The 27,627-nt window shown below is 41.4% G+C and overlaps 1 protein-coding gene across 1 annotated transcript in view; it reads right to left on the reverse strand.

Moving 5' to 3' along the window:
• Nucleotides 1–27,627, reverse strand: part of RGS6 (regulator of G protein signaling 6) — a 541,585-nt gene that overhangs the window by 159,826 nt on the left and 354,132 nt on the right. The window contains exon 3 of the mRNA XM_021679541.2: nt 12,805–12,904. Coding sequence (XP_021535216.2) covers nt 12,805–12,904 — 100 coding nt within the window. The remainder of the gene's footprint in view (nt 1–12,804; nt 12,905–27,627) is intronic.

Raw genomic sequence — 27,627 nt, forward strand, 5'->3', positions numbered from 1 at the left:
GATTTTGGATTCTCTTTTCTCCTTTCTTCACTACTTCTCTCTCCTATTGTCTATCTGTGTTCCCTGAGAGTCATTTATTTCTAAGCCTCATCTCTTATAGCTCTTAATTTTTCAGTTCTGGGAGGGGGGTTGTATTCTAATGGCTATATCTTACGTTTACTCTTTTTCTCCTAAACATATTCATTCCCTTTCTCAGGACATTTACTCTCTGGGCTGACCTTCCCAAACTCAAGATGTCTAACCCACAGAGGTGCCTGGGTGACTCAGCTGGTTAAGCGTCTGACTCTTGATTTCAGCTCAGGTCATGATCTCGGGGTCATGAGATCAAGCCCCACATTGGACTCTGTGCACTGGACATAGAGCCTGCTTAAGATTCTCTCTCTTCCTCTGTCCTTCCCTGCTCATGCTCTCTTTCTCTTAAAAAAAAAAAAAAGATGTCTAACCCATAGGTGAACCAATGGTCATCCCTTCATCTCTTCATCCTAGCAACATCTATGAATTTGCCCATGAGTTTTTATCTGAGAGGTGAAGATAATTTTCTCACATCAGCAGGAAAATTTCAAACTCAAAATCATAGAATATGATGGTGTGTTATCTCAGGCTAGATAGGGGATAGACTGGCATATAGCTTATACATGAAGATATACAAATTTTAGGCCCCATCATTTCCCTGAAATCCCTTGCCACTTAGGATCTGATGATTCCTAAACCCATATCTCTTATAGAAAATGTTTCCCAGAACTTCATTTCCTCATTTCCAACTGTCTCCTGGAAAACACCACCTAAATATCCCTTCAAAACTTCTAACTCAACATGACTAAGACTGATCCTGTGTCTTCTCTTCCAAACCTGAAACTTCCTCAAGTCTTTATACTGGGTAAAGTCTAATAGGGTTAGAGCAATAAAAGTCTTTTATTTTTATTAAATTCATTTATTTTAGAGGGAGTACATCTCAACATAATAAAGGCCATAAATGGAAAACTCACAGCTAACATCATACTCAATGGTGAAAAACAGAGCTTTTCCCCTAAGAGCAGGAATAAAACAAGAATGTCTACTCTCAACATTTTTATTCAACATAGTACTGGAAGTCCTAGCTATAGCAATTGGACAAAAAAAAAAAAAAAAAAGGAATAAAAGGCATCCAAATTGATAAGGAAGAAGTAAAACTTTCACTATTTGCAGATGACATGATACTATATATAGAGAACTTTAAAGACTCCACTGAAAAACTATTAGAACTGGTAAATGCATTTTGTCAGTGCTCAGGATACAAAATCAATATACAGAAATCCTTTGCATTTCTATACACTAATGATGAAGCAGCAGAAAGAGAAATTAAGAAAACAATCCCACTTACAATTGCACCAAACATAATAAAATACCTAGGAATAAAGTTAATCAAGGAGGTGAAAGACCTTTACTCTGAAAACTATAAAACATTGATGAAAGAAGTGAAGATGACACAGACAAATGGAAAGGTATTCCATGCTCATGGATTGGACGAACGAATACTGTTAAAATGTCCATACTACTCAAAGCAATCTACAGATTTAATGCAATCCCTATCAAAATACCAATAGCATTTTTCACAGAGCTAGGACAAACAATCCTAAAATGGGTATGGAAGCATAAGAGACCCTGAATAGTCAAAGCAATCTTGGAGAAAAAGCTGGAGGTAGAACAATTCCAGATTTCAAGTTATACTACAAAGCTGTAGTATCAAAACAGTATGGTATTGGCACAACAACAGACACATAGATAAATAGAACAGAATAGAGAGCCCAGAAATAAACCCACAATTATATATGGTCAATTAATCTTCAACAAAAGAGGCAAGAATATGCAATGGGAAAAAGACAGTCCCTTCAACAAATGGTGTTGGAAAAACTGTGGAGAGCTACATGCAAAAGAATGAAACTGGACCACTTTCTTACACCATACATAAAAATAAACTCAAAATGGATTAAGGACCTAAATGTGAACCCGAAACCACAAAAATCCTAGAAGAGAGCACAGGTAGTAATGTCTCTGACATCAGCCATAGCAACATTTTTCTAGGTAGGTCTCCTGAGGTGAGGGAAACAAAAGCAAAAATAAACTATTGGGACTACATCAAAATAAAAAGCTTCTTCACAGAAAAAAATCAACAAAACTAAAAACTAAAAGACAACCTACTGAATGGGAGAAGATATTTGCAAATGACATATCCAATAAAGGGTTAGTATCCAAAATATATGAAGAACTGATACAACTCAACACCAAAACAACAAATAATCCAATTAAAAGTAGGCAGAAGACATGAACAGACATTTCTCCAAAGAAGACATGACACATGAAAAGATGCTCAACATCACTAATCATCAGGGAGATGCAAATTAAAACCACAATGAGAGAGCACCTCACTCTTGTCAGAATGGTTAAAATAAAAAACACAAGAAATAACAAGTATAGACAAGGATGTGGAGAAAAAAGAACCCTCTTGCACTCTTGTTGGGAAGGAAAACTAGTGCAGCCACTGTGGAAAACAGCCTGGAGGTTCCTCAAAAATTAAAAATAGAATTAAAATATGATCCAGTAATCACACTAATGGGTATTTACCCAAAGAGTACAAAAACACTAATTTTTTTTATTATGTTCAGTTAACCAGCATATAGTACATCATAAGTTTTTGTTGTAGTGTTCAATGATTCATTAGTTGTGTATAACACCAAATGCTCATCCCGACATGGGCCCTCCTTAATACCCATCACCTGGTCACCCGATCCCCCCAACCCTCTCCCTTCTGTAACCCTCAGTTTTTTTCCCAGAGTCCAGAGTCTCTCATGGTTTGTCTCCCTCTCTCATTTCTTCCCATTCAGTTTTCCCTCCCTTCCCCTATGGTCCTCCACTCTATACCTTATGTTATATCATATGAGTGAAACCATATGATAATTGTCTTTCTCTGCTTGACTTATTTCACTTAGCATAATCCCCTCCAGTTCCATCCATGTCGATGCAAATGGTGGGTATTCATCCTTTCTGATGGCTGAGTAATATTCCATCGTATATATGTACCACATCTTCTTTATCCATACAACTGTTGAGGGGCATTTTGGTTCCTTCCACAGCAAAAACACTTATTTAAAATGACACATGAACTCCCATGTTTATTGAAGCATTATTTACAATAGCTAAATTAAGGAAGGAACTCACTGATAGATAAATGGACAAAGAAAATGTGATACACATACACACACACACACACACACAATGGAATACTGCTCAGCCATAAAAGAAAATGATATCTTGCTATTTGCAATGACATGGATGGAGATCTAGAGAGTATAATGCTAAGCAAAATAAATCAAAGTAAGACAAATACCATATGATTTCACTCATATGTGGAACTTAAGAAACGAAATGAACAAAGAAAAAAAGAGACAAACTCCAAAACAGACTCTTAACTATAGAGAACAAACAGATGATTACCAGGGGGAGGAGGGGAGGGATGGGTGAAATAGGTGAAGGGAATTAAGAGTACACTTATCTTAATGCATACAGTTGTTGAATCACTATATTGTACACCTGAAATTAATATAATACTGTATGTTAACTATATTGGAATTAAAATTTAAAAATTATTATATTAAATAATAATTATTAATAAAGATCTGACCAATAAGGTTAGATCAGATACTTAAAGGCCAGAAGAAAAAGGACAGAGTAACATGATAGGAAAGGTTTTATTTTCAACATAAATGATCAAATAGGTACTTTCTGTCCAGGCTCTCTATGGATCCTGCACGAATTAACAAAATAAATTTAATTTGTAGGATGGGAGGTCAAGAAATGTCTACCACCTGTGTCATTAATTCCAACTGATAGGCACCAAAACATTAGTAAAGTTGTAAACAAAGGCACCATAAAGCCTGCTTCAAAGGGACTCATCTGAAAGAAATAACATCCACTCAACTCTGATCTTTTTGTGTCACTGGGTGTCATGGATCCTTTTAATGTTACCTGTGAATTTTAGAAAGCTTTCTTTATTTCAGTGTTCAGCTCTTATACCTTCCCATCACCTATACCCTTATTCCTCACAAATTCCATTTTCCAGTCTATTTACTAAGTCTGTGTATTTTCCTTTATTTCAATGTTGATTTTTTTTTTTTTTTTTTGCAAATGCATTCTGTATAAGGAAACTTTTCCTTATACTCTAGAAACTCCAGTTTGGAGTCTCTCACCCAGACTCATTCATTTGATCTATTACAAACAAATACATCTGCATATTCACATGTATTAGTTTATTTATTTGGTGTAGATCACTAACAGTTGTTTATTCTTTATCTTTGGGATGATTTGGATAAGTTAGTAAGATTCTCAACTCAGGGTAGTTGCTGGACAGCACAAAGATGGTCCTTCCAGCAGGGATACATTCAGATTAATGTTACTCTCATCTTTGGTTTTTACCATGCTTCTGAGAAAGTGGTGATCAGTAGCTTTCTAGAGCTTTTCTTACATGCCCCTCATCAATATGATCTTTGGGAGGAATCTCATACTTCTCAGCTTTCACCACAGGACACTCGTTGCACTATTTGTCTCCATCTTCTTGCCCTCTCCCATGGAATTCACTTTCTGTTTTATTCAGGTGGTTGGTCACATGTAGGTATGGACAATTTGTTGTCCACCAACACAAGTGATAGAAACATTGTGTTGGTTACACCAGCCTCATTTCATCCATCATTTTTAATCTTTACCTTTTAATCTTTACTGAGGAAATGGGGTCCTGATACAGAAGAGAGAAAGCTACTCCTAGCTGTTGCCCATGGCGGGGAAACTCCAATGTTGGAGCAAAACTCCCAAAATGTGTGAGAGGGTGTCTGCTGGTTGTGATGGGTGATGGGCTATTTCACTAAAGGTTAGAAAGATGGATGCAGGTGCTGACTGGGAGTAAAGGCTGCAATGTGGGCTGATTATGGGTCTGTACACACAATCTCCATTGGCACAGTAACAGAGTGGCCACATATTCATGGATCTCCACCTTGGGTTTGGTACTAGAAGGTCTCAGCGACCTAGATTTTTTCTGGATGTAGCTCTCTACTCTAGTACCAGCAACTTAAGGAGATTGAAGAGGTATAATGTTTTCCTGAAATATCATCCCAGATTTTCTCTAGAGAAGGTTGGTGAAGGTGAAGAGCTTGGGGCTGCTGTGTTGGTGCTAGCACTCTGGCTATGGGTTTAAACATAATGCTCATGGGATTGGCTACAACCATGGCTCCATCCAACAACATTACAGCTAAATTCTGTTTCAGTCTGTGGCTGCTGAGTACCCACTGGTGCAGACTTAAGTTCTTCTGTGCTTGTTGGCATTGCCAAATGAGGTTCCTGTGTTCCAGTTGCTAACTCTTCCCTGGGTCACAGCAGGTGCTGGCTGAATGTCATGTTTGCTGCCTACCTTGAATAGGTTGAGCATGAGATTTATCTTTTGTCCCGGAGTTGGATTGGTGTTAGGGGCAATCTCAGCTCCAGCCTGAGCTGTGCTGGCTGTGTGGGAACTGAATTGGTGATTGGCCCATGGAGTGGTGGTTAAGCAGAAGGTGAGTATGTTGGACGAATGCATTCTAACTAGATAGAACTACAAGTATCTGAGCCTTTTGAGGGCTCTATCACATAAATAGAGTTGCTTTTTAGCTTTCTCCACTGACTAGTGATGGTTAGGTTGCCTCAGAGCTGTGCCCATTACCATGCATCCATTTGCTTTTCAGATCCCTAAATTTTGCTGTTACTGTCTCCTGTGTTGGGAACTATTTCTCCACGAGTATCTCACATACCTGCACATCTTGAGAGTGAGGCATTGATTGTCTTTTGTATTGGACTATCTTTTCAAGGATATTTAATCCAAGCATATTTACTTTTCACATTGTATTGTTATAGTAATGGCCTCCAACTTTGGGATTACATCTTTAAAAAATCCTTTATTATCATTTTTGTGGGGTTTCAAAGGAGAAAAAGATGAATGTATTTAATCCACCATGTTAACTGGGATCCTATTTTGAATGAATCCCCCTTTGCCCCACATCTAGTCACCAAGTCCCATCCATCTTTTATTCTGTCTTTCCCTCAGAATCTTACAGTCACTATTCTTTCATGGGGGTCACTGGAGGCAGAGGTCCTGGGACTGACTAGCTGTGTGACCTCAGAAAAGTATGCTCTTGAATTAGTGGGTTCCTCACCTGTTCAATGGAGATAAGAACAGTTCTTACCTTACAGAATCTTTGTGAAGATTAAATGAGGAGCAGCTCTAAAGCTGTGGTTCCAGTTGATACTGTGGCTCCTTATTTCCTGCTTAGACTCCCTCATCTAAAGATTTGCTAACCAGTTTTCATGCTCCCTGTCTCTTCCTGCTTCTTTTCTTTAATTTAAATTCAATTAGCCAACATATGGTACATCATTAGTTTCAGATGTAGTGTTCAACAATTCATCAGTTGCGTATAACACCCAGTGCTCATCACATCATGTGCCCTCCTTAATGCCCATCCCCCGGTGGCCCCATCCCCCACCTACCTCCCCTTCCACAACCCTCAGCTTGTTTTCCAGAATTAAGAGTCTCTCATGGTTTGTCTCCCTCTCTGATTTCTTCCCATCAGTTTTCCCTCCCTTCCCCTATGATCCTCTGCACTGTTTCTTATATTCCACATATGAGTGAAACCATATGATAATTGTCTTTCTCTGACTTATTTCACTTAGCATAATACCCTACAGTTCCATCCATGTCAATGTAAATGGTATGTATTCATCCTTTCTGATGGCTGAGTAATATAAACCACATCTTCTTTATTTATTCATCTGCTGAAGGATATCTCGGCTCCTTCCACAGTTTGGCTATTGTGGACATTGCTGCTATGAACATTGGGGTGCCTCTAACACATGGATGTGATGTCACTCCTATTTAAAACCATTACCTTTGGGATAAATTCTTTAAGTCAAGTTCCTTTATAATCTGTTGTTTTTTTTAAAGATTTTATTTATTTTACTTATTTGACAGAGAGACCGAGGGAGAGAGCATGAGCAGAGGGAGTGGCAGAAGGTGAGGGAGAAGCAGGCTCCCCACGAAGCAGGGAGCCTGATCTGGGGCTCGACCCCAGGACCCTAAGATCATGACCTGAGCTGAAGACAGATGCTTAACCCACTGAGCCACCCAGGTGCCCCTATAATCTGTTATTAAGGTCAAGTCTCATATCCTTTTAATTTCTCTGGGTATTCTGCCAATGTGCTCCTCTCTTCAAATACATACACACATACATGCGTTTTAAATTATAACCACATAAACGAGCTCATCTCTGCTGCAAACTGTCATACTTTTCATGCATTTCGGCCCATGAAAATTCTATTTTCTCTGCCTGGAATGACCTTCCCCAGTTTTCAACTTATGTTTAAGATCCAGTTCTAAAATTATTTCATGTGGTAGATCATTATAATAATGGCCCCTAAAGAATCATGTCTCCTTATGTCAATGTGACATTCTATTCCTACACCAGAAATTGGTTTCTCTATCCTCTTCAATCTAGGCTGGTCTTGTGATTTGCTTTGAAGAATAGACTACATGTACTTAACATTGCATGAATTCTGGAGTTTGGGCCTTAAGAAGCCTTGTAGTTTTCTCCCTTTCCCCCTTAGAACTCTGAGATCATCAGTCTCAGTCCCAGTCTAAATTGCTGGGTGATACAAGGTGACACAGAGGAGAACTGAAGCCCCATCTAAGAGTAAGCGCCACTGCCAAACAAATGAGTAAGGCCATCATAGACTTCTAGTCTCCACTGAACCATCAGATGACTAGGGCCTCATGGGTAAGACCAGCAGAAGAACTACCTGGATTACCAATTCATGGAATCATGATCACAAGAAATAAAAAATCATTATGATTTGTGGTGGCTGGTTATGCAGCAATAGAAAACTGATATACAACCTCAGAGAAATGTTCTAGACCTACTCAAGAAAAACTCATGATTCTTTCTTCTGGGCTTTGTTCATTTTTTCTATCATAACACATAGCTCATATAATTATTTGTGTACCTGTGTCTTTTTCTCTCATTAGATTAACAGTTTTTGAAAAGCAGAGACTAGGTTTTTATTTATCTTTACATTTCCTGTGACTACTCTAGTGCCTGGTACCTAGCAACTGTGGACATTTTTTACCCAGGTTATATATATACTATTTCCTGTAAGGCTTTCACTTGCCTTCTGGAACTCATGGTCAATCATACATAAAATTGTTCATATCCTCATCCTTTTCAGTTAATATTCCCTTCATCTTCTTGTTCTTTCTCAACGGTCCTGGTTTCCTACAGCTCTCTGAGGCAGTGGCTATTTTCCCTCCCATGCTTTACACACCATAGGTTTGAAGGCAGGTAAGTGACACCTAGCTTCTCATGTCTTCTTTTAGACTGTCTTCATTCCCTGCCTCTTCTACCAAAAACAATTAGCTTTGACTCTCATAACGTCAGATTAAACCACCTATACCTCTTGTTGTGAAAGTCACCTACTGATGCCTAGGGCTCTCTCTCTCATTCCATGAAGATTTTAACCACAGACTCACAATCACGCTCTCTAACTATCCCCCCGCAGTGATTTCAATATCCACATAGTTCAGTCTTCCCAAATCATGGCCCTTAGTTCCTTGACCTCCTCTCTTCTACCTCCATCCTATCTCAGTCATTTATTCCCATGGTCATACCTCATATCTTGTGACCACCAATACATTGCAATCCCTCCATAATCCTAATTTCAAACATTCCACTATCCAATCACCACTCCCTACATTTCTAGCTCTTACTTTGGCCTCCAAAACTCCTTTTCCACCAGACTGTAAAGTTTATGGTCATCACTACTCTTCACTATCCCTCACCTATCTCATGTTTCACTTCCATCCTTACTCAGTTAAAATTTAATGGTCAATCATTTCAGTTACTCTCTTGCCTCTCTCTTGATTTATTATACTCTCATACTTGCTATAGCCTTAATTAAGTCCAGCTTTCTACCTGACACATATCCAAATCCAGAGAGCTAAATGTGGCTGGAGAAAGAATTGCCTCTTTTTAAATTCATAAATATTAATAATCTCAAGAGGGTCCTTAATGCTACCTCACAGTCAAACTCTATTTCCTTAGTCCAGACAACCTCTTTACACCCCTAGATGACTATTTCACAGCTTCTAATCTCTTCGCAAATCTAACATTTCCACCTTCTTTCCTTTCCATATTACTAAGAAAATAGAAACAATTAGAAGGAGACTCCTACAAGCTACCACCACCCCACCATGCTTATTCGCAACTCTGTACATCTACTGTGCCTCTACTCGTCTTCCTATGAATAAATTGTACATGTTTCTAGCTAGAACAACCCAACTAACGTGCATTAGATTCAATCTCTTACCTACTCAATGATATCGCTTCTTAAATTTTTCCTCTATCTCCTGCATTTTCCCCTCCCTAGTGAGTCATTGCCATCATCATATAAGCATACTGTCACTTTCATATTACTTAAAAACCTACATGTCCTGACTCCATTTACCTCTCTATATTCTACTGCATTTCTTCCTTTTAAGGAAAACTCCTTCAAAGATTAATTATACTCACTACCTCAAATCACTCTCCTCCCATTTTGACTTGAACCCACTCCAATAAGGCTTTTTGCTATCCCCTTTCCCAAATGCTTCATGGATTGTGCACTTATCAAGGTCAGCAGTTGAAGTCAATTGTTGCTAAGTTCAAAGGTTGATTCTCAGTGCTTATCTTACTTGACTGTCAGCAGCTTTTGACACAGTAGATCACTCCATTCTTCCTTGAAACACCTTCTAGAGAATCTGGCTTCTAAGAAACCACGTCCTCCTGATTTTCCTTTTCGTCTCCAGCTGCTCCTTCTGTTTCTTTCACTGACTTTTGTACGCCAAAACATGCCTGCCTTGGAGACTTAGCACTTGCTTTCTGGAATGCTCTTTTCCTCAATATCCACATGACTCAATCTTTCATCTTCCTTCCATCTTTACTCAAATGTTACCTTCTCAGAGAATTTTTTGGCCACCCGTTCCAAAGTTGCAACACTACTATCGCCCTTTCACACTTTGTCTCTTTGGCTTTTATCACTACTTCAAATTCTGCAAATTTTCCTTATTTATTTTGTTGTTTCCTCCATTAGAATCTAAAATTCTACGAGCAGAAATTTTGATTTGTTTCATTTATTTCTGAATCCCCACTGCCCAGCAATGTTTAGAACATAGTAAGCACCTAATAAATATGTGTTGAATGAATGACCAAGTATACTGCAAAAAGAACCAGACAGAACTTCTAGAAATAAAAAAGGAAAATAACTGAAATGAAACACCTAAAATCTAGATTAAAGAGAAAAACACTTTTCAGAGAACAACACAATATCAGCAAAAGAAATATTCCATGGTTCATCTTAGGAGTCTAGCATAAATTTGATACCAGCAAGGAGGGTAAGTAAGAAAAACAACAAACTAATCTTGCCATGAAAATAGATTTAAAAATGCTAAACAACATTTTATCAAGCAAAATACAGAAATGTATGAAAAATATAGTATATTATAGCCAATATTATAATTCCATTTATATAAATTTCAAAATTAGAGCATACTAACAATACAATTGTCCTTCATTATCCAGATCTATTTGGTACCTGAGTTCAAACAGTGACAGTCTGAATAATGAGTTAGGAAACTTATGGGTACCTCAGTTGAATGTATTTATTTTTTAAGGTGACATACTAATATTGACTTTTTTTTTTTTCTGGTGTGCTGTTCTATGAATTTTGACCTACATATAAATTAATGTTACCACCACCACCACAATCAGGATACAGAATAGTTCCACTGTAACCTTATAAAATTCCTTCGTGTGAAATAAGTCAATCAGAGAAAGACATGTATCATATGACCTCACTGATATGAGGAATTCTTAATTTCAGGAAACAAACTGAGGGTTGCTAGAGTGGTGGGGGGTGGGAGGGATGGGGTGGCTGGGTGATAGACACTGGGGAGGGTATGTGCTATGGTGAGCGCTGTGAATTGTGCAAGACTGTTGAATCACAGATCTGTACCTCTGAAACAAATAATGCAATATATGTTAAGAAAAAAAAAAAAAGAAGATGGCAGGAGTGGAAGAATGAAGGGGGGGAAATCGGAGGGGGAGACGAACCATGAGAGACGATGGACTCTGAAAAACAAACTGAGGGTTCTAGAGGGGAGGGGGATGGAGGATGGGTTAGCCTGGTGATGGGTATTAAAGAGGGCACGTTCTGCATGGAGCACTGGGTGTTATGCACAAACAATGAATCACGGAACACTACATCTAAAACTAATGATGTAATGTATGGGGATTAACATAACAATAAAAAATTAAAAAAAATTCCTTCGTGTGATCCCTTTATAGTCATATGCTCCCTCAGCTCTCAATCTTTGGCAACCACTGATCTGTCTCCATCACTACAGTTTTGGGCTTGTTTAGAATATCATATAAATGGAATCATATAGCATGTAATCTTTTGAGACTGGCTTCTTTCACTCAGAAAAATAACTGAGGTTCATCTCAGTTGGTGCCTGTATCAATAGCTCACTCCTCTTTATTGATGAATATGGGTCTACCACAGTTTGTTTATTCATTCTACACTTGATCTTAGCCAAAAGGCCGAGAAGCGATAGTTTGTTTATTCATTCACACATTAAAGGGCATTTGGGTTGTGTACAGGCTTTGGAGATTAAAAATAAAGTTGTTATAAATACGAGTTTTCATCTGAATGCACATTTTCATTTCTCTTGGGTAAATGCCAAGGAGTGGGATTTCTGGGTCATATGGTAAGCATTTGTCTAACATTATAAGAAATTTCCAGAGTAGTTGCGTTTTTACCTTACCACCAACAGCGTGTGAGAGTTCCAGTTGCTCAATAGCCTCACCAACACTTGGTATTGTCAGTATTTTTTATTTTAATTATTCTATAATTTGGAAAGCAAATAAATAGCTCTATTTTGATAATGAGAGAACTACCTAAAATTTTATCTTAATTTATTTGGTTATCTGTTTAGATATAAGGGATGCATGCCCATGTGGTAAAATTATGAAGAAAAGCAACAAACTGATAAGGATAAAAGTATATAGTGGTTACTTGTGGTGGAAAGGGAGGCAGATGTCATCCATTAGGCTCATGAGGGGCTCTAAGATACTGATGACACATTATTTAGGAAGCAGGATGTTGGGCACAGGTGGTCTGTTTTAGTATTATATCTGAAACTATAACCATGTGTTTGATACACTTCATAATTAATTTTAAAAATGTCTGAGCATATAAAACACATAAAATCCTCAAAGTAATGCAGAAAAATATTCTTTCAAGAGTTCAAGTACCATGAGTTAAAACCTTAAAATAAAATAAAAGCATTTTGTAGAATTTGAACATGAGACTTTCTTAAAGCTTGTTTAAAACTAAAATACTTTCTTTAATATATCTGTGCTTGTGTACATCTCATAGGCCAAAATTGCTGATGGGCTATCCAATTCATTAATGAGTTTGTTTCTTTCCAGAAGCATCAACCTGTATACAGAAGGGCTGGTCATGGTAAGACATTTCTGAATCACTGGCAAAGAGTAGCTTCTGGAAACCATGACCAGAACTCGACTTTGTTTAAGAAGCACGTTGAATGTATCATCTTTACTAGTCACAAATTCTTAAACACACCCCAGGGCACTATCAAGACTATACAACTCTTCAGCAGCCTTTCCTATTGCCACCAACACTTGTAAGGAGAATGTTTACCTGTGACAACACTGGGAATTTTGGAGAGAAAGCTCTTGACTGTTCTGATGGGCACACCACCTGTCTTGTCATCTTGCATCTTTGTAATGATGTCTTCAATCTGAAAGAGGATAAAGAAGTGTCATTCCTTCCCATAAAGTAATAGTTTATTAATAGCCAAAATGAACATGTATGAACATGTATGAACAACAGATACAAAAAAAAGCCTCCACCTAGACAGTCAATAAACGTAGTAGCAGGATCTGCAATAAACCAAGCACTGGGAGTGGGTGGGGAGGCCATGAGGTTATATATAAGAGCATAAAGCATAGTCTACAAGAACAGACTCCTAGATCAAGAAGGTAAGGAAGGAGAAGTATTAGGATTCCTAATGAAATCCAACTTGTAATTCAATATGCAATGAAATTCCTCCTTTCCCCCAAATTTGGTTTATATATGGGCTGAACAATATGAACCATCTGGCCTTTGGGACCCGTGCAAGATCCAGGCAGAATCACACGGGAGAAAAATACATACTGTAAATTAAGACATGGAAAGTTCTAATCCAGAGAAATTAGAGGACAGGTTTCAGTGGTTGGTTGTGGTGGTGTGAGGGTGGTCACCTTATGCCAGGATTAAAGTGGAACAAGGACAGAATCTTCTCCTTTTGGACTAAAGAAGACCACACTGACAAAAGAAAGTCTATGGTGGGCTGTGGCTTGAAGCCAGTGAGATTTTATTAATAAAACAAGATATTATGTATATATGTTGAACACAGAACTGAGAGAGAAGATGGATTACTAAGGATGTAGGTGCATATATTGGGAAACCAATTTGTAGCTAAGAATTTACAAGCCAGATGTAATTTCCTGGGCAGAAAGCTTCAGAACAGGATACAGAACAATCTGTGACAAGGACATAGATCTTATTGTTCGGGGAGTTGGGGGTAAGGAGCAACTGGAAAAGGGGAGAAGATGATGTTTAGTTTTATCACACATCTTGTTCCCCTAAGCAACAGAATATCTGTGAAACACCAGGATGATCCTCTGAGTGCATCCATAAAAGATGCACATAACTTTAAGTCTAGAGATTTAAAACTTGAGCCCATCTAGTCTAACATAGTTGTATTGCAATTTGAGGTTGAATTTCTCAAAGTCACATGGCAACTTGTTTGATAGATACAAATACGTCATTAGAGACTAGGTTAGGATACAGAATAACCTAATAATAATATACAATAGCTAAAATATATTAAGAATTTACTATGTGCTAGGTATTATTCTAAGTATATACACATATTATCCTATTTAATCTTCATGATTACTTCACAAGCTAGATTCCACTGTTACCCTCATTTTTCAGATATCAAACCAGGGTAAATCAGGTTAGGTTTTTCTAACAAATAACCCTCAAAATCACAATGGCTGAGTACAACCAAGTTTATTTCTCTCTCAGGCTTCAAGTCTATCACAGGTCACCAGGGGGACTCTGCTCACTGTAGTTACTCTGAGACCCCAGGCTGATGGAACAGCCACCATCTTGAATGTTGCTCATCATTGTGCTAGAGGGACAAGAGAGAATTCTGGAGAATCTTGCGTTGATTATTAAATGTTATAGCCAAGAAGTTATATGTAATACCTTTGCTCACAATTCTTTAGCCAGAACTGGTTATATGGCACCACCCTACCACAAAGGAGCCAGGGGGCCCAGTTTTCTGGGTGCCAGCAGGAAAGGGGAACTGACCATCTGTGAGCAGCACCAATGACCACCACAGAAGTTAAACAACCGTCTCAAAGTCACACAGCTACCCAGTTGCGTTTAAACACAGCCACAGACTTCAGGGCTCAGGTTTCTAACTTCTGGGCTGTGCTACCACTCAATAAGATTCCCAGAAAAGCAGTCAAGCAGGAAGACCACTTTCCTTTGGCTATTTCTGGATTTTCCTGAGAAGTAGTGATAATGAGAAAGAATCTTAAGCTCCTGGCCCTTTAGGGAGTGGATGGATATATCATGCTAAGAATAAAGGCTAGTCTCTGAAGACCTGCATTCTGTTAAAAGACAGGATAAGAAGACTTTTCATCCACATTCATATTAATCATCTCAGCTAGTGCCCTGCCTCACTGCCCCTAAACTTAACCCAATGATTTAGAGTAGTCTGAGTATTCCTTACTGACAGTCAAGGAGAGTTATTACTAGAAAAAAATGGTCATATTTTCAAAGTAATCTATGCTTTTGATCCGGTGTGCTATCTGAAACCACATATATCAGTTACACTGATGCTTTTTATAGAATGGACTCAAAATCACTGGGAATTGGAGGGAAGCCAATATTTCAATTCAGTTAGACTCCTGACTTGCCATTAGATGACAGTAATTTCCAGTCTCTGCTGATGTGGGCTGGATTTAAGGACTGGCTGTGCTGAGGAATGCTCCACAATTCTTTTCTTCTATGCTCTGTGTAGTCATTTCATCACACCACCGAATTTTAAAAGGATGTATTTATTAAAGAAGACCTATCCTCTCATGTGGGCTCACAATGTGCCAAGAGGTATATTATTTATCAGAGGTTACAGCCAGATCCAGAGGACAACCCCCTTAAGTGACCAGAAAGGGAATTACACTGCAGCAATAGTTTACAACGCCAGAGGTGTTGAAGAATGTTCATTGGTCCCCAATTCTCGACTCCTCCATAGTATTAATATTTACCCAATTCTATGCCCTGGCCTCACAGTGGGTGGAGAGTCTGCCCCTTGACTTTTGGGCTTGGTCATGTGACTTGCCTGGCTAATGGGAGGATACTGAACATCATGTGAGCCGAGGCTTTCAGTGTACCTGCATGGTCATGCTCACCCTCTTCTCTTGCCCTCCTGTATCAGATAGTTTTTGTTCCAAGGAGGGTGAGAGACATCTGGAGCAGAAGGGACCCAACCTATAGCTAGATAGGTCAAACCTCAGTTGATGTGCCCACTCAGGAGCTTATTGTTGTAATCCCCTGAGTTTGGGTGGTTTGCTATGCAGAAAAATTGTGGCTATAGCTTCCTGATACAATGGGGCTCTAAAATAAATGCACGGATCAGAAATTGCTGAAGCCACACAAATACTTAGTAATAAGAATCAATGAGTCCTTGAGGTGGGGCATCCTAAAATCCAGTGCTTTTTAAGGATGCAGAAATTCCAATTATACCATCCACCATTTACTTAAAAATTCTTAGGGCCTATACTCTTCTGTAGCCCATTCTGTTGTTGTGTTAGGAAAATTTGTAATAGCTGAGTTTGATTCTGGAGGTTGGTGCTCTGCAACATCAGCTAATAATACTACTTCTGAATTTTTTTTGGTCATGGTTTCTGGGGAAATGCTAAGAGTACCGACCTACCAAAAAATCCAAAGTGGGCTCCCAGGGGTTTATATACATTATAATGGCAAACATTTTCAGAACACCTACATATGATCAACGCTCTCCTTGGTATTGTTTAAAATAAATTATATAATTTATTTCTCAGTCTTAAAAGTTACTTAGTAAAGATGTTGAAATTTAGGCTGAGAAAGGTTAGATTTAGCCAAGGACAAATGGCTAATAAGTGGCAAAGCCCAAATTCTTGTCCGACTCTTCTTGACTCTAATGATGCCCAAGCTCCACCAAATCCAAGATTCACCTTATTTTCAACCAGTGTCTGCTGACATGCTCTTCAAATACAAGGCACTTAATACCGTTTGCATTGAAGGGGAAGTTTAGCTCAGTCCTAAGGGGCTGGAAAAGGAAAGAGAGAAATCGATCCAGATAATCAGATTATCAACCATCTCAGGATTTATTTTGGTCCAATGACTGCTGATGCCTAGCTGCTCTGTGTTTTTTCTCTCTTTGTCCCAGAGACTTGGTGAGATTTATCTTCTACTCGTAGATCACAGCTCCTGGGACTGGGGAGATGGGAAAGTATCTACTTATAGTTTCTTGGCTATTCAGTCCCATCTAAATTTTAATACTTTTGTTCCTGGAGAAGAGCAACATCAATTCCCTGACACCCTTTAATATGAAGCTCCGTGTCATGAGGGAGAATGTTGGACCTCAGTTTCCCTGTGCCAATCAATACGGCCCTTATTTGACAGTGAGTGATGCAAAAAACCTCTTTGGCCCGCTCAGCAGGTTCTGCCTGGATGAGTCCCAACAACCAGGACACCCTCCTTCAAAGGAGCTCAAAACTCAGCACTGACATGCAGGTAGAACATTCTTCCAAACAGCAGGACAAATGGAAACCATTACACCATAGGGTGTAATAGACAGTAGACAGAATTCACTGACAGAGCTGTCGGGGGTAAGAGAGGGGTGAGGAGAAGCAACCGTCTCTCCACAAAGTGAGGCCACAGCAGGACCGCAGGAAGAACCCTGGTCTGAGGCCCAGGAGAAATGTTAGCCTCAGCTTCACTGATTTGCTGTGTCCACCCTGGACAAGTTCCTTAACCTCTCTGGACGTTACTGCCCTCATCTCTATGGTGAGAGGCCCAGTCGCTAAATGAAGATTTCTAGTTCTAAGACACAAGAGGCTTCTCCAACTTGACAAATGCAAAGCTGTGTCTGCAAGGAAAGATCAGGACGGGCAGTCAGGCCTCTGGGTCCCCATTCTCCACGCTGCCATCTGCCTGGTGGCTCAGAACCACGCAGAACCCTTCCCTGGGCTGAGGTGCAAGGTGGCATGCTGAGCAGGACTGCGGAGTTTTGATGTTTTCAGAAATCATTTTGGACAAATGGCATTAGAAGCCAGAGAGAGACATGATCCAAAGAGGCCCTGACACTGTTCCTTACTGACCAGTCCATGCCTGCTCATACAGATGGCGCTCCTAACAGGAAGGACAAAGGGCCAATGTTAGTTTTGTCTGTGTAAATTAATTATCCAGTGAACCAATTTATTTAGCCTGTCCAATTTTTCCTCGGTGGAAGATTTAAAAAACTTCAAGAATAGGCAAACTATATTACTATTATTTTAAAAAATATATATATATATCCACCACAACTTTAGCAAAAAATGTATGCCTCAGGCATGAAGTTCTTTTTTATTGAAGCATTTCATCTTGACTTTGCCATCAATTGCCTATTTCTCACTACTAATGCCTGTCACTCCAGCTCCTGCATTTCATTAAAGACCCCTTTTGTTTTGGTGTCTGTGAAGGAGTGAAAATGACTCTTTGGACACATCTTATCAACCCAGAGGCAGCAATCAGAGCTGGCAAATGATAATCATATTTCTTAATCTAAAATGTGTATGCTTCACTGAGCATGCTCCATCCCATATGTGTTCCATAAGATCAGGCTATTTTTCATTTCTATTTTTAAAAACATAGCACACTGCTACTCTCAACTTATAAATGGACTCAGCTTCACTTACTGGGCTACTGGACATTTATTGAGCGCCTACAAAGTGCCAGGCATAGTTTTAGTTTCTACTGTGCAGAAGTGGGTAAAAGACAGTCTGTTCCCTTTCATCATGGACTAATACATTTCAGAAAAATTCAGGCATTGAGGCTCAAAGTTAAGGATGTGGCAGCAGAGCCAAGAATGGGCTCCAAAGGGGCTTGCCAGTGAAACACAAAGCAGTAAGGAATACTACTTTCAGAGGTCATCACAAGGGGAACCCCCCTCCCCTTTTCACCATCCCGTTCTAAAGACGATGATTTCAAAGACAGGAGGGGAATTCTGGGAGTCCTGGCTATGACAATGATTGAAATGCTTGTTCATTTGTTTTCAGTTAAACTTACTTTTGAATCATTGTTATCAGTCTGAAATGCTTTTGATAGAAAGCAAAAAAAAAAAAAAAAAATTCAACCTCTAAACACGGGGGATTATTCTTCCCACATAACAGGCAGTGCGTACGTGGGTGCCTGGTAGCATTAGTGCAGTTATACAATTCTATGTGAACCACCATCATGGACTTTCCCTCGTGCTTGCCAGACAGCTGCCCCAGCTCTAGGCATCACATCTACATTAAATAATAAGGAGAAAGGCAGGAAGAAGGGCAGAGTGTTGGTACAGCTGTTCTTATTCCTTTTATCCAGAAAGCATATACCTTCCCAGAAGATGCCAACAGATCTCTGCTCTAGTCTCATTGGCCAGAGCAGGGTCACATGGCAAAAGGAGCTGGGCAAAGGGTATTCAGCTTATCCAGCCTCCATACCCCATGGAAGCACGGGAAGAGGGGAATGGAAATGGCGCTGGGTTAACCAAATAACATTGTCTGGCACAAAGATCCTGTATCAAAGAACATTCAAAAAGGATGGTTGGGCAGGCCTGATTCCTCTCTGATCTGTTCTCCATACTGCAACCCATGTGATACCCTTGAAGGAAAAAATTCATCATTTAACTCCCCTGCTTAAAATCTGTCTGTGGTTCTCAGTGCTTATTCTGTTATAAGCTCTAACAGGACCCTCTATCTTTTCTCTATGTCAATTATCACTTTAACTTGTACTTGCATTTCCCCATTAGACTATTTTTCTCATCATTTAATCCTAATAGTAGGTGACCAGTAAATATTTATTGATGAATAATTGAATGAATGACATGAGTGCTATATTCTTCTTTCAATTGAAGAATAATCGACATACAATATTATACTAGTTTCAGGTGTACAACATAGTGATTCAATATTTATATACATTACAGAATGGTCACCACAGTAAGACTAGTTCCTATCTGTCACCAGACCAAGTTGTTACAAAATTATTGACTATATTCCCTAGGCTGTACATTACATCCCCTTGTATTATTTATTTTATAACTGGAAGATTGTACCTCTTAATCCCCTCACCTATTTTGCCTATCCCTCTACCTCCCTCCCCTCTGGCAACCACCAGTTGGTTCTCTGTATCAGTGAGTTGGTTTCCATTTGTCTTGTTCGGCCATTTGCTTTGTTTTCCACATATAAGTGAAGTTGTATGTCTTTCTCTGTCTTATTTCACTTAGCATAATAGCCTCAGGGTCCATCCGTGTTGTTGCAGATGGCAAGATTTCATTCTGTTTTTATGGCTGAGTAATATTCCATTGTGGAGATATATGTATCTATAGATATATATCTCATCTTTATCCATTCACCTATTGATGGACATTGAAATTACTTACATATCATGAGTACTATTTTTTTTTTTTTTTAGAGAGATAGAGGGGTTGGGGAGGGGCAGAGGGAGAGGAAGAAAGACAATCTTAAGCAGGCTTCACGCCCAGCACAGAGTCTATGTGGGACTTGATCTCAGGACCCTGAGATCATGACTTGAGCTGAAATCAAGAGTCGGACGCTTATCGACTGAGCCACCCAGGCACCCTCATGAGTATTATATCCTCAAAGAACTTTATCTTGGATTCCAGCATTAAATGGGATGCTTAATATATTAGGGTCTGCATTTTAAAGTGAACTTGGTATTTACATTTTTAAAGATCATTCTGCTTTGGAAATGGATTAAATAAACAGAAATCTCAAGATTCCATGAACCTTAGCAACAATGTTCAAAGAATTGCTCCACAGGCACCCAAGTATCAGTTGAGCTTACAGCAGCTCCCCAGTGTACTGTGCTTGACATCACCCACGGGCAACGCCAGGGTAGAAGGATAAAGTAGTGTTACTTGTTCTGTCTCCTGGAGGCTTATTTTTATGGTTTTAATATTACTGTATGTAGTGCTTCATAAATTGCTTTTATGGAAAACATTTTCCCCCATTTAATTGAAGAGGAAAACAGACAAGAATGATGTTCTAGGTCAGTGAACAAATGGCTTGTTGATGATATTTTAGGGCAAATGACTTTCCCCTCAGCTTGGCTGGAATAGCAAAGCTTTAGAAGGCATAGTGTCTCTTGTATAAGAATCTATTGTTTGCTCGGAAATATGAGTGGAGCAGGTCCTTTGGGTGAGCCATGGAATAAGGAATCTTGGACTGCAAAAGGCCAGCTACAATGCAAATGAGGAAAATGGACACTGATCAATAAAACATTCTAGCAATGTGAGAGGACCTAAAATCTCTATTATAATCTTCTCAAATTGCCCTAATTTGTGTGCCATCTGCTTCTTATTCTACTCCCTTTATAGAGAAACACACTGATACTTAGGGCAAGCAAATTGTCCAAGGCCAAATGAGGCTGTTGAATAATGAGAACACGGGTTATCAAACCTAGGTGGTCTTGCCCCAGAACTGGCTCTCTGGATCCCTATACCAGCTGCCAGAGCAGTTCCCAAGCAGACCCCGGTTCACCTAAGGCTTTAGCAGAGTGGAAGAAAAGGCAGAAGATGGGGCCACATCCTATGCTTAAAAGTTTAGTACACAGTGTGGAAGGCAGAAGAAATGATCCCCTCAAAAGTTGTCCACATCCTACTTGCTGGAACCTGTGAATCTGTTACCTTATGGCAAAAGAGAATTTGCAGGTGTGATTCAAGTAAAGGCCCTTGAGACGGGTGCATGATTATCCTGGGTTATGCAGGTGGGGTCAGCCTAATCCTATGTGTCCTTGAAAGATGAGGACTCTTCCCAGCTATAGTCACTTAGAGAGAGATGTGACCATAGAAAAAATGTCAGAGAAATGAGACTCTGTTGGCTTTAAAGATGAAGGGAGGGACTACAAGGTAAGGAATATGGTGACCCTTAGAAGCTAGAAAAAGCAAGAAAACAAATTGTCCCCTAGAGCCTTCAAAAGGTATGCCCTCCACCCCAAATCTTGATTTTAGCCCAGAGACACCCATTTCAGACTTCTGACAACTAGAACTGTGCAATAGTAAATTTATCTTGTGTTAAACCATGAAACTTGAGGTAATCTGTTAGAGCAGCAATAGAAAACTAATACATACAGTGACCCCTACTCATGAATAAATGTTTGGAATATCATTATTTTACATTGTTTCCAAACCAGATTAGAATTTTGTCCTCCTGGAGAGGAAGTGGGTGGATTTCCTCACATTCCACTGCTCTCTGTTCCTTCTGAATAGCTTAACAGCCAAACCAAGGAATTGTGGTTGTCTGCTTGGGGGAAGATGTCAGGGTTGAGGACAGCAAAAACATCTGTCTATAACCTGAAGTAATTGTTTCCATGACATTTTAAACACTTCAGTTTCTGGTCTACCTGGGACCAATTAGAAGATGGGTGGCTCAGAGGTTACTTCCAAGGACTTCTTAAGTGAGTCACAGTAGCCCATTAATTAATGCCAACACCACATTCTATACGTGGAAAAACAAATATCCTTTTTTATTTCCATCTCAAATTTTATCTTGCCACATTCTTCAACCTGGCCTACCAAGAGCGAACTAGCCCACAAGGAATACCACATGAAGACGCAGCCCAAATAACTAGGTAAGCAGGATAAAATGCTCCAAATTTGAATGTGCATCTTTTCATATTAAGTTTCTATAGAAAGAGTCTAGTTTTAACATGTATAACACCTTCCACTTACTGCTGGAGGGAGCCTAACGATATCTTTGTTCCAAGGAAAAACCGGTCTATCCAGTGTCCTGGAATATGACTACAATTTTTTCCTCCTGGAGAGGAGCAAGGAACATAACACCTGTCTGTCTGACCCCAAGGACACCCTGGACTCTGAAATCACTCGTTCTTTCTGGCTCACTTCCTTTCTGACTCTACCTCAACACCTTGCCCTACTCCAAACTGAACAACTAAAATGGGAACTGGAGTGAATTTTAGGGCTTGAAATAATTTATGTAAGTTATCCCCTCCTCAAAAACCTGCTGTGGCTCCCTCTTGCTACAAAATAAACGCCAGGTTTCCTACTAGGGAATTCAGGGTCCTCTATTATTTGGTGTCGAATGACCTTTCCAGCATCAGCTCCCAGAAAGCTTTTTGTTTCTGGACACTCCATCTGCAAACAACTCCCAGCACGCTCTCCTGGCTCACTCTGTACTTCATCTACCCACTGCAAACCCTGCCAGGTCCTAGTCATGCTTCCAGGCCCTGTTCAAAAGCCCCTCCCCTAGGAAATGGCCCTTGATATTACCAGTCCATGTGCACACATATATATTATAAATTGTCTATAAGGGCATTTTCTTTGATTATCCCATTCTTCATGTCTGATGCCCCGAACTGCTCCAGTGAGCGCACGAGTCACCCCTGAGGGAGGAGACTGAGAGAAATCACAGTGTGGGGGACCCTCCCTTCCAGAGGGGCAAAATCAGGCAAAGCGGTCCTAAAGGAGAAACAGAAGGTGAATCATTCCTTATTCCAAGTATATTTGAACACTCACGATGTACCAGGTGCTGGGAAACCAGACAGGCAGGTCCTTCCTTTGGTGCTCACCTTTTAGGGGAGAGGCCCCTCTGGGATGTTTCATGAGCCTGAGGAAGAAGGGGTACAGTCCCCCAGGGGGCTGTGCCGAAGATGGTGCTGTACCACCACCGACCTCAGACAATTCCTGCCTCTTCTCCTGAGGAAGCCCCTGAGCCCCTGCGTGTTGCATCCTGGAGTCTTGCTGGATCCTGTGGGACAGGGCCCTCGTCAACCCTGACTGGTGCTGCCGGTGGTCAGCAGCAAGGCTTCCATTGGGGTTTCATGTCTCAAGGCTCTCCTGCAGCTAATGAATGCTATTTCTGAACATGCAGCCCGGGGGCTGATGTTTTCTGGAACACATACCCAAGTGATGCCGGACTCCCCTTCCCAGGCTGTAACTGACTGCCCAGAGGCTGTGGTTCCCTCTGCAGAGTTTGGGTCCTTCCCCTCACTACATTCCTGTGCCAGAGAATGCTCCAGGCCTCTTCCTGCCCCTCACACGAAGGCAGAACTGGCCGGTCTCCCCCTCTCATTCCAGCCACCAAGGGATTAAACAGAATAGATCAAGGATTGATGGGTCATTTTATCCTCTTCTTAGGCTTGTTATTTCCCCAAATTTCTTTAAAATCCAGGAATTACTTTATTTCAAGGAACAACAATTTATTTCTAAAATGTAAATGAGTACGTAGGCAAAAGCTCTTAGCACACAGTGCCCGGCACATAGTCGCTCCTGAGAAATGTTCATCTCTCCTCTCTCACAATAGATTTAAATTTCTTCTTCCATCTGAGGCAAGGGAGTAACCACAGAAGGTTCTGCTGCTCCCTTCAGAGGCCAAGGGATGGGCCCTTCTTTTGTGTTGTTGCCTCTGGGGCCAGCAGCTGTGAATAGGGAGCTGTGCTTTCCCAACAGCGCTCCAAACAGCGAGTCACTTCTCACTGAATGGGACCCACTGTGCATAGGTTTCCAACTACAGAGAAATGATGATCTCATTACCCAACTCCGCATTAGCCCAAACTCCCCAGAGCAACCTTATTTTGGCCTTAGATCCCAAGTCCCACCACAAGGCAGGGTAAGCAGCAGAGCTTGCCGAAGGGAGGTCCACACCTGCCCAAAGGAAGGACAAGTTTTGCAAACCCAGGAAAAGGTGTGCTTCTTAATTTCCAAGTCCTTTGCTTATTGCTCCTGAAAGCACAGACTGAAAGAAAAACTTTCTTCATCTCCTAGAAAATGAGATTTAAGACAGTATGTACCTCTCTGATTTAATTCTGATTTTACTCTCAGGAGCCTGAGCAACTCTGGGAAGCAGCTGATGGACCGTCAGCTGTACACTGAAAACCTGGGGATAAATACCAGTATCTGAAAATAAACCGGGCAAGCCCCCTTGGGAGAAAGGCAGGGTCATTTGCCAATGACTTCTGTTCATCACCCAGATGAAGTGGCTTTCGCAGTCGCTTTTTGTTTTGTTTTGTTTTGCAGTCTCCCTGCATCTCTTCCACAAAAGGAGGGCGAGTAAAGTGTCAGGTGGAGGCTGCCTGCAGACCAGTGAGGCAGGCCCTGGGAGCCGGGGGTGTCCAGCCCCCACCTATGGGGGAGACAGGTGGGCTGGGGTGAACATGGTCCTGTTGCTTTGTCAGTCATTAGGCCACCCCGCCTACTCCTCACAGTCATCAGGAGGGACGGTGGAGAAAAAGATCATACGTAGAACACCTGCTGCCTCTTCTCCAAGGAAAAGGAACTTCTTCCTCTCCTTATGGGTTAAGGAGTTGCGGGGATCCAGGAGGTAGAGAGGAGGGACACCAATCAAGAAACTACTGGATTTGACACACTGACCACAATTTGGGAGGGGGTGGGTTTTGTAACCCACCCGAGGAGGAGGGCTTCCACAGGGCCTAAAACACCTGCAGAGGGGTGTCGACTAGGTAAATGGCTGGCGGGGGAGGGCTCAGCGTCAGCGCTGATTTCCACACGCTCTTACTTCCCAGGGGCTCCCTGCTGCGTCGGTGATATTCTCAGTTCGCCTTGTTGTGAATCCCCTGGTTATGGCTGAATGGTGTCTGCCCCAAGTTCAGAGTCCCCCAGTGCCTCAGAATGGGACCTTGTTTGGAGATAGGGTCTTTGTAGAGCTAATCATGTTAAAATGAGGTCATTCAGCTGGGTCCTAATCCAATATGACTTATAAAAAGGGGATATTTGGACCCAGAGGTGTGTAAAGGCAAGATGTGAAGACTCAGGGAGAAGACAGCATCCACAAGCCGAGGAGAGAGGCCTGGGACACATCCGTCCCTCACAGCCCTTGGAAGGAACCGACCCTGTCAGATACCTTATTCCCCAACTGGGAGACTCCAGAACTTTGAGACAAAACCTTTATGTAGTTTAGGCCACTAAGCCTGCAATGCTTTGTTACAGCGACCCTAGCAAACTGGCTACAGACCACAGGCCTTAGCTTTTTCCAGCTATTTCTGTTCATCATGCAATGAAAACGATTTCCTCTCCTGCTCTCTTCCTCTCCCCTCCTTTCCCTTCCCAGGCTCCCCCTCCCCAAACACATACACACACACACACACACACATTCTCCCAGGAGATGGTGACTAATTATTTTCAGATTAGATAGTGTTCCATGTGCGAAATTAACTAATTTGACATCTCGTGTATTGTCTGGTCCTCAGGAAGCCACACGGCATACTACTTCGAAGTTCTGGCTTTCTGAAAGCCAAGACTACATCTAACGTTAGGGCTGGGAATGAATGCCAGATTCACAGACCAGATTCACAACCAGGAGGGTCAGGAAGTCACTACTTTCCAGAACCAGGAGTGAGGAGTATCATGATTAGAGTTGGTCTTTTGTTTGTTCTAAAACTATCCGTGATAAGGAATATATAGAAACCTCTACACTTGGGGCACAGACACATAGATAAAACACCACACAAACAGTCTGAGGGATAAATGACTTTGCAGCCCAGATGTAAGGTATTCTGCCAGTGAATCAACTGAAAACTTAAAATATAATGTGGCAGCAAACAAACAAAAGCTAAAGGTTAATTGGATCTTAGGATGGGTGCATTAATAGAAACCCACCTTAATGAGGGAGGTGATAGGGCCCTCATCTGTAATGATGAGTCTGCATTTAAAAATTCCAAGTTCTCTTCTGGCACCAGACTTAAGAAGACAGCCATGAACTCTAGTGAACATAAAAGCAAGTGACCTAGATCTTAATGAAAGTATTAAATGGCAGGGGTAGCAGTTGGCAGGGTAGTGATTACTCCCTTATCCCAAATATCTATCAACTTAAACAAAACCAGAGTCCAAGTAAAAAGGTATGCTTGCTCTGCAAATGCAGCTTCCAAGCAAGGACCGCAGTCCTTTCTATGGCCCTTTCTATGTAGAGATCCTGGAGCTGCCACTGCCCAGCTCTTGAAGCACGTCTTGAGCCAAGGCATGGCCCCTAGGAGTCACTTTTGCAACTTAAAATGCACCTAGTCAGCTTGGAAGAGAAACTTGTTAGCCCATTAGCTTAGTCCTCCCTGGGGTGAGTTAGTCCATCCAATGAGCTAACTGTCACCAGGCAACTCAGAGAAGAGGACCATGTAGAGGACAGGGGACGGTGGGAAGTGGGGAGGTGGGAGGAGGGGGAGTCTGAGACTTGAACTCTAAGGTGGGGAAGGCCCAGGTGAGAGGCTGTAGGCAGAAGGGGTGTGGGTGGGGGTGGGACAGAAGGGCCTTCTAGAGCCCTGACGGGTGGGGGAGGGGGGATGTGTCCTGGAGGGAGGGGAGGTGCTGAATGGGGTGAAGTCTCATCTCCATAAGCCCTCAGAGTGGCTTTTTTTTTGCATGTGGGTCTCACCCTTGCTTTGTCACGAGGGAATCACTTCCCCTCTGAGGGTCTCAGTCCCCTCGTGAATGAATTGGATTGGCGGCATCATGGAACACATTTTTGTTGAAAATGTTTTAAGACAGACAAGTTCCTTCATTTCCCTGAAATCCCAGTGCCCGTGTGGGTGCTATTTGGGTTTCTGTGTTTCCAGGCCCATCCAGACCAGCTCGCCTCATCCCTCCCACCTTCAAGGTAATGATGGTTCCATGGGGAGGGGTGGAGACGTGAGAAAGAAGGGCTCCCTGACTTGCCTACCCTGTGGCCTTAACCTGTGAGCCACCGGCCCTGCCTCTTCCCCAGGTCAGTGTAGTGTTCGAATGAGATACACAGGGAAGCTCTTTCGAGAGCTGAGAGGGGCCACACTTGGCCTGCCCCCAGGCCCAACTCCTCCTGGAGAAAGGCGGGGCTTGGCAGGAGCCTGGGTGGGGGGGGGTTCTGGCATGGTTGGGAGCTTTCCAGCACTGAGCTTTAGGGAGAAGGACAGCACCATCCAAAATGTATCAGTGGCTTCCCTCCAAATGTCCTTTTTGTCCCCAAGGGGCCTCCTTTCAGACCGATTACTTGCTGGCTCAGACATTCTCCTTAGTGTTCAGGAGCCTGGGTGGTTGGGAGGCAGAGGGTTCAGGACGGGGGCCCGGGGAGGGGTGGGGTAACGGCACAATTTGCATTTGCGATAATGCGTGTGTCATAGAGGGAGGAAACTTCCCTTGGATAATAACTTCTGACAGAT

This window comes from Neomonachus schauinslandi, chromosome 9 (assembly GCF_002201575.2).
Source record: "Neomonachus schauinslandi chromosome 9, ASM220157v2, whole genome shotgun sequence".
In the NCBI taxonomy this organism is placed as follows: Eukaryota; Metazoa; Chordata; class Mammalia; order Carnivora; family Phocidae; genus Neomonachus; species Neomonachus schauinslandi.